The 16,757-nt window shown below is 55.7% G+C and overlaps 8 protein-coding genes and 2 non-coding genes across 13 annotated transcripts; 3 read left to right on the top strand and 7 right to left on the bottom strand.

Moving 5' to 3' along the window:
• Positions 1-180: 180 nt before the first annotated feature.
• ABB37_06945 (hypothetical protein) lies at positions 181-2,269 on the top strand (the record flags this gene model as incomplete). Of its 2 annotated transcripts, none has more annotated exons than XM_015805401.1 (1): positions 181-2,269. In XM_015805401.1, the coding sequence occupies exon 1, from the start codon at positions 848-850 to the stop codon at positions 2,267-2,269; it is 1,422 nt and encodes a 473-aa protein (XP_015656014.1). In that variant the 5' UTR covers positions 181-847. The 2 variants fall into 2 exon arrangements, with proteins under 2 accessions (XP_015656014.1, XP_015656013.1); XM_015805400.1 differs by having other exon boundaries at positions 394-2,269.
• A 599-nt stretch (positions 2,270-2,868) lies between these two features.
• ABB37_06944 (hypothetical protein) lies at positions 2,869-5,514 on the top strand (the record flags this gene model as incomplete). The annotated part of the gene is made up of 1 exon (XM_015805399.1): positions 2,869-5,514. Exon 1 carries the CDS (start codon positions 3,796-3,798, stop codon positions 5,512-5,514), a length of 1,719 nt encoding a protein of 572 aa, XP_015656012.1. The 5' UTR covers positions 2,869-3,795.
• Positions 5,515-6,664: 1,150 nt separating this feature from the next.
• On the bottom strand, positions 6,665-6,747 carry ABB37_07068. The gene has a single exon. It is a non-coding gene; the product is annotated as a tRNA-Leu (tRNA).
• Positions 6,748-6,808: 61 nt separating this feature from the next.
• Positions 6,809-6,880, bottom strand: ABB37_07064. The gene has a single exon. It is a non-coding gene; the product is annotated as a tRNA-Met (tRNA).
• A 1,644-nt stretch (positions 6,881-8,524) lies between these two features.
• ABB37_06943 (hypothetical protein) lies at positions 8,525-8,926 on the top strand (the record flags this gene model as incomplete). Its single annotated transcript, XM_015805398.1, has 1 exon — positions 8,525-8,926. The coding sequence occupies one exon, from the start codon at positions 8,525-8,527 to the stop codon at positions 8,924-8,926; it is 402 nt and encodes a 133-aa protein (XP_015656011.1).
• A 645-nt stretch (positions 8,927-9,571) lies between these two features.
• ABB37_06942 (hypothetical protein) lies at positions 9,572-9,970 on the bottom strand (the record flags this gene model as incomplete). The annotated part of the gene is made up of 1 exon (XM_015805397.1): positions 9,572-9,970. The coding sequence occupies one exon, from the start codon at positions 9,968-9,970 to the stop codon at positions 9,572-9,574; it is 399 nt and encodes a 132-aa protein (XP_015656010.1).
• Positions 9,971-11,085: 1,115 nt separating this feature from the next.
• Positions 11,086-12,148, bottom strand: ABB37_06941 (hypothetical protein; the record flags this gene model as incomplete). Its single annotated transcript, XM_015805396.1, has 1 exon — positions 11,086-12,148. The coding sequence occupies exon 1, from the start codon at positions 12,061-12,063 to the stop codon at positions 11,086-11,088; it is 978 nt and encodes a 325-aa protein (XP_015656009.1). The 5' UTR covers positions 12,064-12,148.
• Positions 12,149-12,399: 251 nt separating this feature from the next.
• On the bottom strand, positions 12,400-13,698 carry ABB37_06940 (hypothetical protein; the record flags this gene model as incomplete). Of its 2 annotated transcripts, none has more annotated exons than XM_015805394.1 (1): positions 12,400-13,698. In XM_015805394.1, exon 1 carries the CDS (start codon positions 13,594-13,596, stop codon positions 12,400-12,402), a length of 1,197 nt encoding a protein of 398 aa, XP_015656007.1. In that variant the 5' UTR covers positions 13,597-13,698. The 2 variants fall into 2 exon arrangements, with proteins under 2 accessions (XP_015656007.1, XP_015656008.1); XM_015805395.1 differs by having other exon boundaries at positions 12,400-13,673.
• Positions 13,699-14,424: 726 nt separating this feature from the next.
• On the bottom strand, positions 14,425-14,987 carry ABB37_06939 (putative prefoldin subunit 2; the record flags this gene model as incomplete). 2 transcript variants are annotated; one of them, XM_015805392.1, is made up of 1 exon in its annotated part: positions 14,425-14,987. In XM_015805392.1, the coding sequence occupies exon 1, from the start codon at positions 14,848-14,850 to the stop codon at positions 14,425-14,427; it is 426 nt and encodes a 141-aa protein (XP_015656005.1). In that variant the 5' UTR covers positions 14,851-14,987. The 2 variants fall into 2 exon arrangements, with proteins under 2 accessions (XP_015656005.1, XP_015656006.1); XM_015805393.1 differs by having other exon boundaries at positions 14,425-14,880.
• A 357-nt stretch (positions 14,988-15,344) lies between these two features.
• On the bottom strand, positions 15,345-16,518 carry ABB37_06938 (hypothetical protein; the record flags this gene model as incomplete). Its single annotated transcript, XM_015805391.1, has 1 exon — positions 15,345-16,518. Exon 1 carries the CDS (start codon positions 16,440-16,442, stop codon positions 15,345-15,347), a length of 1,098 nt encoding a protein of 365 aa, XP_015656004.1. The 5' UTR covers positions 16,443-16,518.
• Positions 16,519-16,757: the final 239 nt, after the last annotated feature.

The raw sequence follows: 16,757 nt of genomic DNA, 5'->3' as shown, positions 1-16,757 counted from the left end.
TAATGGGGCCTGCTCTACGATCTCTGCATCACCACCTACGTGACTGAACGGATGGATTTCTTTTTGTCAGTGTGCGGCCACGTGTTATCGCATTAGTGCACTTCTTTGGATTCATGTACACCTCTCTGCCTGTCGATAGACGCTTTGCTACCCCCTCAGCCTTTTCAATCCCTCTCTCAAGGAACTCGCGTCGTTCAAGTCGTCACCTACGGTCCATCAGCCCTGTAAATAGCGTGGGTCCCCGCGGCATCCCCTCGCCATCTGTACTTGTGTATGCAAGCGCTCTCTTTTGCGTGTGTGCGCGAGTACAAAGTGTCTTGTGGTTTGGGTGGTTTTCCTTTAGATTATTTATTCGAGGTACTTCTTTTTCGTGTGTATATATATACATATATAGGAACGCCGTCAAGTGCCAGCTGTCCCATAGAATTATCATTATCATTAGTGTGACACCAACGTTGGTTGCCTCTCCGTGGCCTTTCCGAGATACTCGTGTTGTTCGCATTGAGGGCAGTTGACTGGAGCGCAGGCATCCTCGCGGAGCATCATAAAGCTCAGCTTCCTCATATACATGCATAGAACGAAGCCATTTCGCTCCTCCAAGAAAAAAAATTGAAACGCAGTCTTCACGTCATAGAGCTGATTCAACTGATAGAACCAAGAACAGTTATTGCAAATGAAAACGTCCTTGTCGTGCGCTGCTCGGGCAGTGCGCATGTACATGCCCATGCAAGTCGCCGCTGCGCCTTCTTCGTCTTCTGCTGAAGACCCTCGCACCGTCTCCGCGACCGAAACGGAAGCGCCCTCTTCGAATGACGTCCGGACAGCGCGCCGGCTTACGGAAGCCATCATGCGCTCTCGAGCCTCGCACAAGCAAGCGCAGCGTCAACGCGATGCGGCACCGTCGCCGATCCCGCCCCCCATCCACGCAACGAGTGCCCCTCATACACGGCTGATGAGTGCATCTGCCAAGAGCGGAACTTCCGCCGCCGTTACTGCGGCGGCGGCGGAAACGGCTGCGAACGGGCCAGACGCGATGCGTCTCGCACTCTCCTACGGCCGATCCGCACTGCTGACCCATCTGGCGCACCAGCATGATGACTCGTCCACGCAACTGCCCTACGCCTACTCCGCTGAGGACTGGGCACGCATCATGGGCGAAAACGCCTCCTCTACCACCACGGAGTCCGCTGCGTTTGGGTCACACAGCAGCGGCAAGCACTTCTTCAGCGCAGACGACGGCTTGGCGGCCCTGTTGACGGAGGTGGAAGTGGCATGGGCAAAACTGGACAAGGATATGAAACTGCGCTGGATCGTCTCAACGCCGCAGGGTCGACGGGCGTTGCGGCAGGCGATGGAGACCGCTGCGGAGACACGTCGGGGTGGCCGTGCGCCTTCTCATCTTGCGGATGCTGCGCAACGCGTGCCGTCGCTAGACCAGATGCTGTCCAAGTACGCGGATGCCTTGGTGCGGCCCCGACTGCCCCGACCCGCCGCGCGCTCTCCTGCTCCCAAGGACCGTCACCTGTACGAGCTCTTCTGTGACGCAAGGGCACAGAATCAGCTCGACCACGTGCAGCTCTTCTCCCCTCAGGACGGCGAAGTACGAATGCACAAGAGCGCAACGCGGGACTCCGCAAACCGCACAAGTCTGCGTCGCAAGGCCGACGCGGCACGTGCGATGGAGCGGGAGAAGGTGTGGTTCCAAACCCTCGCCAACTGTCTCGGCGGCGACAACGCCGTAAAACTGGTAAATGACGTGAAGAGTCTGCAGCGTTCGCGCGAGGAGACGGGCGAGTACGAAATGCGCGCTGCGGCCAGCAACGGCAGCGTTGGCGTGCCTGGTAGTGTCCCACCGGCGAGCCCTACGGAAACGACGGAGGAGGCGTCTGGCCATGAAGGGGGAAGCGAGCCGACATACTCCACCGGGTTTCTGGATCTCTGTGAGGAGCTCGGCATCCGCAGTCCTCGTCGCGTTTACGTTCGCTCCCGCGTTCTTCAAGCGGTGGACGAAGCAGCCGCCACGCCGAAGCCGCTCACCCTTGACGAGGTGCGCGAGTTGACCACAAAGTACTGCGCCCAGTACGACAAGGAAGTGGCGACGATCGCAGCGAATGCCGAGGCATCGGGCAGCGTGCCGGCTGAAAAGGCGGTGAGCGACTTTGAGAGGTATCAGCTGGAGCTCGCGGTGGACAAGGTACAAGTGAAGCTGTCTAAGTTTCAAGGCGACGTGCCGTTGTTGCGAAGCTGCACGAGTGTTTTCAACAAGTAGATCCAGGTGCTCCTTTTGGGGCGGGGAGGAGGCAAAGGAAGAAGGTGCTGGGTAGCGGAGTTGCTGTCTCTCCTGTCGCGTTTCTCCTACTGGAAAGCGGAATGCACCCCTACGATCTGGGAAAGGCTGAAGCGCGCGGAGGATCCAGCGTGTAGCTTCACTTGCTCCCTTCTCTATTTTCACTGTTTAGACTAGCGCTTCTCATTAACGTTTCGTCTTGTCTTCACCAGTTTCCAATGAAGAAACACTTTTTTTTTAAGTGCTGATATTATGAATCTGCGACTCAACGGAGTAGATGAAGAAAGCACCACCGAATGCTCTTCTTCTTCCCTGGTACCGTCCGTGTGACAATAGAAATGCATTACGCGAGAACGAAACGAATCTGCCGAGCCTCTTTGTGTCTTCCTACGGAAAGAAGTGTAAAAGGCTTTGACGACCAAAGCCCAGCATGCAGCGCTCGGCAACGCCGCTGCTCTTCCCCCACACACTAAAGGAGATCAAACTCGCTTCCTACCCAACTGTGGTTTTCCTTCCTATTCTCTCCCACTCCTTTTTCTCTTTCCTTTCACGACCATCCTGCGTCACCTGCGGAACGAAAAGAAAGGTGCTCCGGAGTTATACATTACGTCCAGGTAGACTTCGCCAGTTTGGGCCTCAACGGGGTTTTTTGTTTTGCGTGCTTCTGCTCTCTTATCTGTGAGTTTGCGCCATCAGACAAAACAGGAACTCCTGGAAAAGGAAAAAAGCTTCCAATAGAGTTGAAAGATAAGTACGCATGTAAAGCCATTTTCTGTATCTCTACCCCCTCTTCTTTTTTTTTCTTTGGGCACCAGCACATTTGCGTCAACTTGATCTTCGTCCCCGTCCAGAAACGGTTTTCAGCGTAAGAGAAAAAACGGTCTACAAATTCACGAGTTTCCTCCTTTTGTTTTTCTTTCATTTATCCTCACACGTGCGTGTTTCTTTTTTTTTGCCTTGTTTTTCATTGCAATCATTAGCCTTTGGTTTTCTTCTTTCTCTCTTTCTCTCTCGGATCAGCTGAACTGCCTTCGTCGACGTGGAACAGAGCCCCTTATTACGGCCATTGATTAACTGATTGATTCATATCATTTAACGGTCGTTGCTCGTCTATACAACTCGCGCGTGCGAAGAGCCTCTATTTGGAATCTAAAGAAACACATACGCAAAAGAAAAAGGCTGAAAGAGGAGCTCTAACGCAGCGTTGTCTCCCTGCGTCTCATTTTTCTCTCCTTCAGGGCCCTCCCTCCCCCGTCCATCAGAAGAAGGTCCATCAGCATCAAACAGGGTAACGTTAATAGCTTTTGTTTGTTTGCTTTGCCTCTCTTTTTTACTACTATTATTATTATTTCGGTGTTGCTGTGCCTGAGTCGATTGTGGAGATTTCTCTTATTGGTAAAGCGCATCTTAACCTACTATTGAAGCAAAGGAGCTGAGAAGAGGAGGAGGAAAAAAACGCATATAATACAAGTAGACAACCGCCGTATTTTGTTTGTCTTTTTTTTTTCATGATGTCCATGCGAGTTGCGAACACGCCGGCAGCCCGTAATGGCGCTGCAAATGAGGAAAACCTGGACGAAATCCGCGACTCGCTCAACCGCATCGAGGACGTTCTTAACCGTGGCCAGCACCTTCTGTACGGCGACGACGCGGAGGAGGGCGGCGAGCCGGCAACGGTGACTGTCGCACCCGCGCCCGCCTCCGCCAACCGGAACGGCGGCCACGCCTATCACTCCTACCACTCCACACCGCAGAAGGGCACCGTGGGCAACTCTTTCTCGTCTGACTTTCAGCAGTCTCCGGCTGCCCACCCGCCGGCGCAGCTGCGGAACGGCACCGCGCAGACGTCCGCGGCGTATCCGCCGGCGCGCCAGGCCCTTGGGGGAAAACGGGACGCAGAGAGCCCCCACCCCGTCGCTCACGAGAAGGCGCGCCGCCGGCTGTCCGGCAACGCCGCACGTGCCAAGACCGCTCCTGCCAGCCACACCGCCGCCCGCGGGCTGTCCAAGTCGAAGAAAGACGAGGAGGACTTCTCGGCCTCCCTCCGCGCCCGCCAGATTCATAAAATTACAAGGGAAGGCGGCCGCGTGCCCAACTTAGAGGAGGGCGTCGACGACAGCGACACGGCGCAGAACACGTCCCTCGAGGAGCTGAAGGCGCGCATTCACCGCGAGTTGGAGGAGTACCACCGCAACGGCCCCTTGATGTACCGTCGTGCGTCGTACCAACGCAAGCAGCGCGCTTCCACCGTCCCTCGCTCTTCGGAACCGGGGCGCACCTCCACCGTCAAATCGGCCAGTGCGGAGAAGGCGCCGAAGCGTATGGTGCAGCTGACGACGTCTGCGCTGCAGAAGCAGCGGCAGCGGCAGCAGACAACACCGGCCCGCGGCGCGCCCATCCGCGACGCCGCCACGCTGAAGAAGTCGTCGAGTCTCCGCGCGGCCTCGAAGCCCCGTGCGGTATCAGCTGCTGCGCCTGCTGCCACCGTCGCTGCGCCGGCGGCCCGACGTGCGGCCTCGCGTTCGTCCAAGCCGTTCTGGGAGCGGCTGTATCGCGACGCCGCCGTCCAGCAGGAAAGGCGCGACGCGCGCGTGGAGCAGCGCCGCATTGAGTTGGAGGCGGAGCGTGCCAAGTACAGCTCGCACCACCGCGCGCGCCCGTCCCCAGCGAAGGCCACCTACAACGCCTACTACCGCAGCCTGCTCTCACCCGCGAACAGCTTGAACCAGTCGCGCGAGATGATGGGCAGCCACTCGAGGATTGGTGAGAGCAGCGTCCCGCCGCAGCACACGAGTTACGTGCCGAAGCGCACGACGGCCACAGGCACCAGCGCCAACACCAGCGCGAAGGCGCCGGCGTCGAGGACGGCAGCGGGCCGCTACGCCCCCAGCGGGGCCGTGACGCGTGCGGGGGTGCGGCAGCCCTCCGCGCAGCCGGCGTCGGAGAAGCCTGCAGGGGCGTCGACGCCGCCGGTGCCGCTTCCGCTGGTGCCGGGCTCGCGCGTGAAGGCGGAGAACGACGCCAAGCGTGACGGCGCCATCGCGAAGACGCCGAAGCCGGAGGAGGAGAAGGAGACGAAGAAGGCGGAAGAGAAGGAGCTGCCGGTGCCGGAGGAGCGTGACAGGCAGTCCGATTCGGACCTCGACTGCGACACGGATGAAGGGCCGCAGAAGGGCTCGCCTCACCCCTACGTGGCCCCGCTTGACCTCACTGCTCTCAAAAAGTAGGCTACTCTCTGTCTCTTTCTGAGACTGGGCGGTGTGTTGCCCCTCTCACTTGCTGTCCCCTTTGTTTTGGCTTTATTTTTGTTTTCGTTCTCCATTGCTGCTGTCTGTTATATATCTGCGACTACACCCGACGCCCGAGTGGGAAACCGCAACCTTTTTTTGTTGTTGTTGCTCTTTCCGTGTGTCCGGTGCGGAACACACTTCCGTGTAGAAGCGGCTTACCTAACTTCTCTCTTTTCTTTGCTTGTGTTCGCGTGTGCCTTTTCCGGGTCGTCGACGCCAGATTTCAGCTATCGGTTTTGCTTTGTTGATGTCCGAAAACTGTTGTGTGCAGCGAAGGTGCTGCTGTCTCTCTCCGACTTCTACACCGGCCCGCGGTACTCTTGCACGTGTGTGTTTGTGTCTGTGTGTCTCAACTGTACGTTTACGCGCCGACAAGCGCACACTGCGTGTTTGCGACGGCAGTCTTTTTCCCAACGTTTTCCTCTTTCTGTTACCGCTGTCAAGAATGGTTCTGGATTTATGTTTACTCGATGTGTATCTGTTTCCCCTTCTTCTTTTCTTGTTGTTGTTGCTGTTTGCCGCTGGGCGATTGGTTGGTGGGTGTGGTTGCGTGTGGTTGCGTGTGGTTGCGTGTGCACCGCATTGGAGCTTGAGTACTCCAAGAAGATGAACGTGCTTGTACGATGCCATCGTTGCGAACGCCGTGGCGTGTTGTCGACGGTAAAGGAGTTTTTAAAGTAATACATCCTGATACGTGGTGTGCAGTACCATAAACAACAGACAACCCAAATAATACGTGGCGGTGCCGTGAGGAAGTCGCTTCATTGCCGGCTAGCGTGGCATCTGCAGCAAAAAGGTAGTTGAATCAGCCTTCTTTGCTCTGCAGTGCAAGCTTGGACGGGCTAATATAAATATATATATCTACATACGCACCACCTGCCACGACGGCGCTGCACCGCGACTGAACGTGAGTAAAGAGAGCACACAGGAGTGTGTGACCTGCGTAAACGCACAAGCCTGCACTGCGATGTCAAGGTGAAATCCTCCTACTGCGCTTGCCGTGCTTCACTCTTCTCTTCTGCTTTCTCCTTCGTTTTTGGCTTTTACCCCTTCCCGCGCCGCGCTTTTCGGCAGGTGGGGAAAAGTGTGACAAGAGTGGGGTTTGAACCCACGCCTCCAGGGGAGATCACGACCTGAACGTGACGTCTTAGACCACTCGACCATCTTGCCTCAATGCCCTCGCCAGGCTCAACGTTGTTCGTGCATTGAAACCGTCCGCCGCGAAAAACTATAGCACCGATTGGTTTCGATCCAACGACCTATGGGTTATGAGCCCATCGCGCTTCCACTGCGCTACGGTGCTGCGCATCTTTCGCATCCCAGAGAGAATACAGCTACACGCCGATCGTTGGACACCGACCCGCAAAACAGACAAAAGCAATCACAAAACAGCGAGTCAAGAAAAGAGAACAAACATCACGCCAACCACAACCAAAAGATCAGCAAACGAATTAGGTGACACGTTCTTTCTTCAGAGTAAGGAACTCAATGAAAAACTCTTGGCTTAAGAAACATAACGGCCTGCTACCATGCTTGGATAACACCTACGTTCTTACATAGAAAACTCTTAGTCGGTTCTACTATGTAGCGCAAGATGGGAGAAGGGAAGAGAAAGAGAGAGACAGTTAAGGAGATCCTTAATTAGGCGGATCGTGTCGCTGGATTTGTATCTCAGCGTCCATTTAAAGGTTTTTATTTATTCATTCCACGTTCAGTAGTTTTTTTCAGTATATATCAAAGATCAATAGAAACTTACAACTCTTCACTTACGAATGGGAGGTTTGCCTTCCTTTCATCTTGAGGCTTTTCAACTCGCGGGGAGGAAAAAGGGGTGGGATGGTGGGAAAAAGAAACGGATCCCGATAGCAGAAACCGACTAAGAGGAGGAGAAAGAGAGGAGAAGCAGAAAATATAATAACGAGAAAGTATCAGCTCCTTTCCAATTTTCCTGTCGCAGGCTTTCAGCAAAAAAAGAAAGCGCAAAGGCTGAAGCGTTTACTATGGAGAGGAAAAGAGAGAAAATGAAGAAGATAGGTTTGCAAAACAAAGTGGTGGTACAATTGTCAGCGTCTCGACCGCTGAAGGCTTTGCAACAAAGCGAAAGACTCCGTGTTTTTCCGTACAAGGGCTTTTACAGTTGTACAATTGTTGTTACACTGAAGATGAAAATCACTGAACACAGTTCTTGAACAAGAAAAAGAATCGGGGACACTACTGGAAGTAAACGTAGAAGCGGAAATGCTGATGAGTTCACCACACAAGTTCTGATAAAAACGTACTCCATCAACCGAATTCCGCAGAAACGATGGTACCACCAGCACGGAGAGAGATAGGGCTTGTCATATCAGCGCTGAAAGACAGGCTGCGTGATCGCGCAGCGGTCTACCAGGAGTGGAAGACGACAGGCCGTTTGGGAAGATATTCAAGGATTGACGGGGGAGAATTAGTTGCAGGTGAAACTGCAGCAAATTGAAATGCGCTTCACAGCGGGGAAGACACTATCACGGAACCCTTACAAGGCATACGCCCCAATTGTGGTTGAAGACATCAGCGAGATGGGACAAATCGCTCAAATTCCCAGCAGCCGGAAAGCAGACAACCCAGCACCAACGCAGCTCACAACAATACATACGCATCAGATCATCCACACGCCGAAACCAGCAAGTCCGGCACTGATAGCGCACTCAATCAAACGAGGCGCGTTGAATTTCCTCACAGCATACGCCGCGCAGAAACAGCTCGAGCAGAAATACATTCCACTGTTAGAAAAGCATGGCGATGGCAAAGCCACAATGCAAGAGAACACGATTTGCTACATCACCGACTACTTGATGATTGCGAAAGTGATCGGAACCCAAAAGGCAACTCGACTCTTATAAGTTATGAAGATGGAGAAGAGTGAGACGGCCTTCTCAACATCGCGAAACGCATAGCAGATCTCTTTTGGATGCAGCACCGCCAAACACCGGAAAGGAACCTGTCAACTGATGAAAAAACTGACAGCGGCGAACCCGCACGGCCAGCCACAGCACAACACAATCAATTCCAGCTTTATCAGCTTGCAGACAAATGCTATTGTCTCTGCACGGAAATGACGAATAGAAGAAGGTACCGCAGGTCGCGGCGGCTATCTCGGTCGAGGCGCATGGAGACTGAAGAAAACAGCCATCCTGGAAGAAGACTTCCAACATCCGCTGCACGTCGTGGAAGTTTCGCCTCTGAACATTCAGAAGATTGGATGATGCACTCGACCAGAGATCCGCCGGTGTGTGGACGATCTCCTTCACCTCCTTGGAGCAGACTGCTGTGCACACACCGCCCAAGGCACACAACAGGCACCAGTTTCTAACGCAAGGGGTCACCACTCCCCACAACAAGTATCCCGAAAAGCTCTTCAGCACCTACCGAGGAGGATGTGAACAAACTACAAATGGTCAAAATCTTTCGACGAGTTCACAGCACGCACTCCGACACAGCAGCGGGTCGAGGCAAGAGGCAACATACTGCCAAAAGCACTACGCCGTTTACGGTCACGGGGACCAAGCACAACGCCGTCCTAAGACACTTTATCGTGTGGCCGAGATAGAGAACAACGACCATTCAGACGCACAAGACTACCAGCCAGATGCGCCACTCCTACACCTTTCGCTACACCACGACGCAGTGAACGCCGAGAGGGGTAGCGTACATGACCTGATGGCCAGTTTCTTCCAGGTCGAGCTTCCAGATAGAATGCAATAACGCTTCGTCGTCACAGATCCGAATAGCAGTACACAGCGGTGCTTGACGCGGCTTCTGATGGGACACTCGGTTTCACCTAATGAGAGTTACACGGGAGAAGTCACTGACATCATAGGGGGTATATTTCAACCACGCAGCTCACAAAGTGGGAGCGGCAGATCACACGATCCAGAAAATTGCTGGTCCGACGCCAAGCATGACGTGCGGCGACTTGGAGCGACTGTGCGAGCAAATCCTCCGCAGCTCGTCATTCCTACATATCCGCACCGCAGAGTTCTATTGGGTGTTGAAGCTCATTAGGCGAAGGCGGTCTCCGCTCAGCCGGACACCTCTCCTGGTGAAGGAGCCGGACTGCACACCTCCAACGGCGCATGCACAACTCAAAAAATGGTACGAACTGGCTCAGAAGAACTGCCCACGAGCGATAGCGCCGGCCATGGCAACGAGAATGCCAATGATGAACCTCTACACCGGTCTCTCTGGAGCCGGTCGGGGAGCGGTGTTGATGCGGGACGAGCCCCAAGAAATCATGAACGTTGGAGAAGCATGGTCCGCAGCAGAGCAATGCAACAGAAACACTCGAGAAGGGGACACCGTGGTTCTGGCGGTGGATCACTTGCGACGATGGACTCCCGCAGGGTTGAACCTTCATATAAACATTGATAGCACGACGGCCTTAGCCGCTTTCAAGAATAGAGCCGTATCGACAAAGGCGCCCAATGACGTTGCACTTCGCATGGAGAAGCCCTCGCAAAAAATCAGCTTTTACCTTCAGTAGAATAGGTTCCTTCCAAGGAGAACTTGGCTGATGCACGTTCAAGCATCTTTCGCATTAAAAAAGGCCAATAAACTTGTCTCTTTTGTTCTTTTTCGACGGAGAATCAAGTCACGAACGACTCTAAAGGATGCCTTTAGCACAACAGGCTGAAGAGGATATTATCTGTTGTTATTGTTTTGCTCCGCAGAAAATCCAAAACGATTCTCTATTGTTGCTTCACTCTTTCTTTTCTTCCGTGCTAGCTAAATGGGTGCTGAAAAGGGCAGGCGGGGTAGGCTCCCCTCAAAACTTGGCGGGCGACTTTTTCCTCTTCTTTTTGGTTGACCTGTCTAGCTTGTATCCGCTGTCTGCCCTCAATGGCGCTAGTCGAAACTAGCAGGAAACCTCCTCTTCGGAAAGCCTTTCCGGAGCAACAGCTCTCCATGAGACCCATGTAAGGGTCGAGATAGAGAATACTCCCTGCAACTTCTTTCGCATCTCAAAAAGCGACTTTTCTTCAAGAATTCTTCTCTTTCCTCAATCGTTTTCACTGTGCCGGCGGGGTGCGTTAATGGAGGGTTCTGCTCTTCTTTTTCTTTTCTGTGTCTGAGGTTTTCTTGTTTTGTCTGCCGTTGCGTTCTTTGGGGCGGGGCTGTCGTGCCTAGCCGCAGTGGGGTTTCGTTTCTCCTGTTTCCGGTTTCTCGCAGGGGTTTTCGCCGCGGCTGCGCGGTGTTTGGGGTTCCGCTTCTTTTTGCGCTGGGCGGTGGGCTGCCGCCGACCGGGCCGCCCTGGGCCCGGCCCCAGCCCCCCCCCCCCACGGCCCAGGGCGCGCCACTGCGCCGGCGGGGAACAGAGAAGGCGGGCGAAGGAGAAGCGGAAAGTTGGAGGTCGCGCGCCGAGAAAAGGGATCGCTCCTGCGTGCCATTCCCCGCCTGTTCTTCTGTAAACGTGCAGCGCCGTAAACCGTATATTAATGTTTTTAGGTAGAGTTAGTTTTGTCGTTGTTTCAACTAGCTGTGATTATCTCCATTCATTGGTTCCTTTCCCGGTTTCAAGAGGTGCGAGAGCGCGGCTGCGTACGCGTGGTTTTGTAAGCTGCCCGCTTCAGCCGCAGCGCACGTTTTGATCCAGCGCCGCAGCAAGTCATTGAAGAGGCGGACGTCGCGCGGGACGTTGGCGCCATGCAGGAAGAAATGTGTGTGCAGGGAGCACAGCGGGTGCTCGTCGTAGTGAATCGTCAGCGCGTCCGTCGTCGGCGCCGTCGGGCAGGCCCGCGGCGCGATGGAAAACCGTTTAGCCTGGTCGAACGCGCTGCCACGTTGTGGTTGCAGCATCCGCCAAAAGCCGTAGTTGTGCTGCGCCGGCAGGCAGTGCAGCTCGTTGCGCTCGCGAAAGACGTCCGCGACGTGCTCGAGCGAGGCTTGGTCAAAGTAGCGCGAGGTGGCCGTTGCGCGACGCCACTCCCACAACACCTCTGGGCTGCTCGCGACGACGTAGCCGCCGTTGAATCGGCCGAAGAGCGACTCGTCGGCCGATCGCATTTGGTGGGGCGAGAGGGCGACGGAGGCCGTCATCGGCACCGTCGGCAGCGCCTGCAGAAGCGTCACGTCACAGTCCAAAAACGCGACCGTCGGGGCTGCGGACGCGGACGCGGTGGCCGTGTCCGTACTGCGCATCGCCAGCTCCATCAGATTCGCTTTCTCCATCATGAAGTCTGTGTGGCGCGTCGCGTACCAAACCCCAGGCGCGCGCTCCATTGCCCTGCGCGAAATGGATGGGCCGTAGCCATCGAGACACGACACCCAACGCACGTGCGCGTCGTCGTGCATCACCTGAGGTGCCTCGTCACGCATCTCCGTTGTGCAGCCGACGAACAGCGGAAGAGCGGGGTGAAAAGTGCGAAAGGAGCGATGGAAGAGGGCGAGCTCTTCGGCGCACTCCCGCGTCGCCATCGTGCAGACGGCGTTAATGACTTTGCGCGATGCCATGGGTGTTTCCGTGTGTGCAGCGTCCTTCAAGCCTCAAAGAACTTCTAGGCGGCGCAAGACGTAACGCGAAAAGAAGGCCGAGACTGTTCGGAGAAGGTGTAAAGGAAGGAAGAGAGAGAGAGCGGGGTTAAAAGGCGCGACAAAGAGGCGAGGATGTCTTTGAGGAACGCGTGATAGACACTAAGAGTCTTGGCGACTAAAGAGCTCTGCGTTCCTGAGGAAAATGTGAAGGCTTTTTTTTCGGGTTTGCGTGTTTAAACGGTCTGCAATCGAGAGACGGTCTGTCCTCCTGGGGTTCTTCACAGCTGTTAAAAGAAGAAGAGGTAAAGCGCACTCCTAAACGGAACCCGACGCAAAGACCTTCCGCAAAGCAAAGAGCACATCGCGCTCTGCTATTTGCAACTGCGTGCCAGCCCACCCCTCAGCAGGCGTCAGCACCGCGGAAGCCTGCCTCGCTTTCACGTGTGCCGCCTCCTGCGACGCCGCGGTGGCGACTACCGGCGGTGGAGGTGGTATGTCGGTGCCGAAGAATCGTCGAAGCCCATCTGCACGAAGTCGCGCCCAGTAATTTATGCGGCCATCGCGCTCAGCAGCGACGACGATGGAGCGCCCTTCAGCCCTCGCCGTGTCGCTGCGACCGCGTTTCCTTAACGCCGGCGCGGGTGAGCTTTCGTCATCATCCCTGTCGACGTCGATGCCGGCACCCAATTTCCGCAGTAAGCCCGCCATCGACAGGAGTCCCTGGCAGTCTCTCCGGTAGTCCGCGATGGCGCGCGCGGCCACGTAGTAGTCGTCCTCTTCCTTCTCCTCCGTGTCATGACTATCGATTTCTCCGCGGGAGGCGGTGACCGAGTGTTGCTTCGTTGCCGGTGCATCGTCCTTGCTCCCCACACGCAGTTGCAATCGGCGACTGGACTGCTGTCGCTGATACGCAGCGTGCTCCGCCGCCTCTACGCGTGCGGCAACACCCTGTCGGACGGCTGCGGCCACGGCCGCCTCGGTGATAACTCGCACGACAAGCTGCGCTACGCCAGCTGCCTTCTCCGATGGGTTCGGCGTGCTGCTTCCTTGATTCGGCGGAGTCTCGGGTTTGAACATGCCGCTTGATTGCAGATACGTGGTGAGACGCGATGTGACGTCTTGCAAATGGCTTGCAGCTGCCATCGTCGTGCTGTGGATTTCCGCTTTGTCCCTGTATCGTCCACCAAGACCACCACTACTAACGCTGTCGCTGTTGGCGTGTGTTGCTGCGTAGACATCGGCAGGCGCCAGAGGTGGTACCGCAGCAAACATCGCCGGTGGACGCGCGAGCCGTGCCTTTTCGTCCTCTTCGTTCTCCAAAGCGTAGAGAGCAAAGGGCGGGCTGCGGAGGGAGCTGGCGCAGAACACCTCGTACGGGTGCTCCTGACAGTGCACCTCGAGGTCGTGGATGTTCCTCAAAATGGCAGGGGTGGCCTTGGGGTCCTCCTGCACGCTGCGCCGACCTTCGCGAGGTTTGCTGAGCCACTGGTCAATGAGGCCCTGCGGGAACATTCCTTCGCGTAGCTCTTTCTATCTTTCTCGACCTCCGTGGGAAAAGGCGCTAGGTGAAGGGGAGAGCAATAATGTCTGCACGGCGCGCGTGTGCTCGACGCTGAACAGCATGCGGTGGAAAGAAGAGGAAGGAAGACCGAGAAGACCGAGAAATCAAAAAAAATAATAGCAGATCATACAACGGATGCGCAAAAGGCGTTCGAGACGGGTGCACAGGCGGTGGGACGGAGAGTCAAAGAAGGAAAGAAGAAAGAGCGCGAAGACAAACGCACAGGCTGACTCTCCCGTACGTTCGCGTACGCTTTCCCTGTGAAGTGGCACACGCACGTACAGCACGCATTTCCGTAGTTGTCGCGCTACCGAGAGACAGAGAGGGGGAACACAAATCCATTTTAGCTTGCCGGGCAGTGTCGCGGAGTGATTCTTTGAAAGGATGACGATTATTTTGCGCCGTATTTTTCCTTTTCCTTTTGGGTTCTTTAGGAATGTCGAGGTTAGTAATACAATTTAAACTCTCATCGCGGCAACGGAAAGCACACACACACACACAGGAGCAAAGGGAGAAAAGAAAGGACTAGACACGAAAGAAGAGAGCTCGATGGGATCCTCGCATGAGTATTTTCATGCTGTCCCCCTTCCTGTTGATGCCGCCTCATCGAAGAGATGTGCGAAGCACACAGACGCACCGACACACGGCGATAGCTTGGCGTAGCGCCGTCGCGGGGGGTCGAAAGAGAAACAGAGGTTCTTGCTACAACAACCCACCTGTTTCACACCTGTCGACATCTTCACGTGTGTCCGTGTATGCGCGCAAGAAGGCCTTTTCCCTTACGCGAGGACACCGCGGTTGCCCTCGCTCTGGCCCGCCTTCACCGTCTGGTTCGTGCCGGGGCGGTTCAGCTTGTACTTTGTCATGAACTCCTCCATCTGCTTCTCCTTCTCCATCAAACCCTTGTTGAGCGCCGTGAGAGCCTCGCGGATGGCGGACAGGTTCTCCTCAATATCGGGCAGCACCTCCCCCACCGTCCGCTCCACTAACGCGCCACCCACCAGGCGGTGGCAGCAGCGGTCCTTGTTGAGGGGACGCAACTCCGTCGCGACGAGGTCGTGCTCGTGCGACTCGTTCTCCAGCTCAGCGATGCGGGACATGATGGCGCTCTGTTCCTGACGCAGGCGGTTGTACTGGTTCACGATCTGCTCCTCCGTGAGGGAGGCCGCGGCGTCGTTGCTGCTGTTGTGGTTCGCGGCAGACATTGCGCTGTTCTTTAAATATATACTGTTCCTAATGACACGGTGCGTATATGCGGACAAATAAAGTAGTATATATTTGAAAACAAATGTGAAAAACTCCCTTAAAACTCCGTCGACCAAGTGAGAAGACACCGTGAACTTGTGGGGCGGACACACAACGCATGTGAAAGTGCACACGACGACAGAGGAACGACGCAGAGGACGAAGATGGTGGCCCGTCATGTCTAACAACCACAACCACAACCACAACCACAACCACAACCACAACCATGCTCTGTATTCAGGTATTGCTACCATACCTTTCCTTTCCTGTGGAGGAACAACCCCAAGAGCGATGAGCCGATCCAATTTAATGCTTGTTCATTATATGTATATGCATTTATCGGTTGAAATGTGAAACACAACGAAGAACGAACACACACAAGCTACAACGGAAATTCATCTCGTCATGCGCAGGCGAAAGCTCGCGCACGAGCAATGACCTCCTCCCACACGCCTCACTTCCGACTTCCAACCCGCACGGCCACGCTCTTCTCCAGCAGCTTAATCTTCTTCTCGTTCGCCTCCATCTTCTCATTCGCCAGCCTCAGCAACGCCCAGATGTAGGCACGCTGCTGCGCCACGTAGTTCACGCCACGGACCACCACCGGCACGTCGAGGCCGAGGCCGACGGTGCTGCGAATGCCACACATAATTTTTCTACCCGGCGGGATCACACCGCTGTTGCGGTAGCCGCTGTCGCTCACGGCGGCGGAGAGGAGCGCCTTCGCCGCCTCCATCGTGCGACACTCCACGTGCATGACGAAAGGCTCCATCTTCAGCGAAACGGTGCCGCGAGAGGGGGGCGGCAGGGGGCTCTCCGCCGGTGCCTCCACGAGAACACCTTCGACCTCTCCGTCAAACATCCCGGCTGTTGCTGCGGCGACGGTGGATTGCCCTTCGCGATCGATGATTGCCGTCATGTGTGCCGTGTGGACATCAACTTCGGCTGCGTCAAGCGCCGCCTCTTCCGGAGTCTCTGGCTTTCCACACAGAAAATGAACAACGCGAACCATCTCTTCTGGACGCAGCATGCCGTGCTTCACGAAGACCCAACCCAGCGCTGCCCCCTCCCCACGCTTCATGCGCGACGTCGGCGTCGGCGATGGGTCGACGTCCCCGTCATCCTTCCCTTCACGGATCTCCGCCGACCCGTCATGCGGACCAATGCTGTGAAAAAGAGCAATTCGGCCGCTGCAGCTGCTTGTGGTGATGTAGTCCGGCTGCGTGTTCAGAAGACCCATCACGGGGAGACACTTGGCGTCGACGCTGCCTTTGGGGCTGAGGTCGCAGGCGTTGCTCTGCAGGTTGGCCAGGATGTGCGACTTGTGCGACACGAACTCCTTGTCCCGTTGCTTCTGCTGCTGCTGTTGCGTGGCGCTCTCAGCATCGGTGGCAGACGCCGCTTTCGCTTCCACTCCAGCGGACTTGGCAGGCTTCTTGCGGGGCGGCTTTACCTTCTTGGAAGGCGGCGCTGCGTGTGGCGTGGTGGGGGCGACATCGTGAGAGGCGGCATGGCGGTCTTCCTTCGTAGCGGCAGCAGCGGGGCTCGACATTTTTTCTTTTGTTTTTTTGATAGCCACGCTTGCGTGTTTCGTGGCAGGAATACTAAAAGAAGATCGCTGTTGTACTTTGAATGGCGGTGGTCGTTTGTCGTTGTTGCAGGGCGACGGCGTCGCAAAATAGAAGAAGCGTCATGAGTGGGACGTGGGAGGAGGGAACAAGAGAGGCGCTACAACGGCCACGGCGGAAAAAGAAAAAACCCGGTCAGCGTGGCGATCGCTGGCATTCGTAAGCGGCTCCTTCGTGTGTTTGCTGAGCTCAACAACCACCGCAACCACCACCTCCTTTTGCCGGGAGGCAGTTCGAAA

Source organism: Leptomonas pyrrhocoris, assembly GCF_001293395.1.
Source record: "Leptomonas pyrrhocoris isolate H10 chromosome Unknown, whole genome shotgun sequence".
Lineage (NCBI taxonomy): Eukaryota > Euglenozoa > Kinetoplastea > Trypanosomatida > Trypanosomatidae > Leptomonas > Leptomonas pyrrhocoris.
The sequence above is the reverse complement of the archived record's forward strand: the minus strand, read 5'-3'. Positions and strand labels throughout refer to the sequence as shown.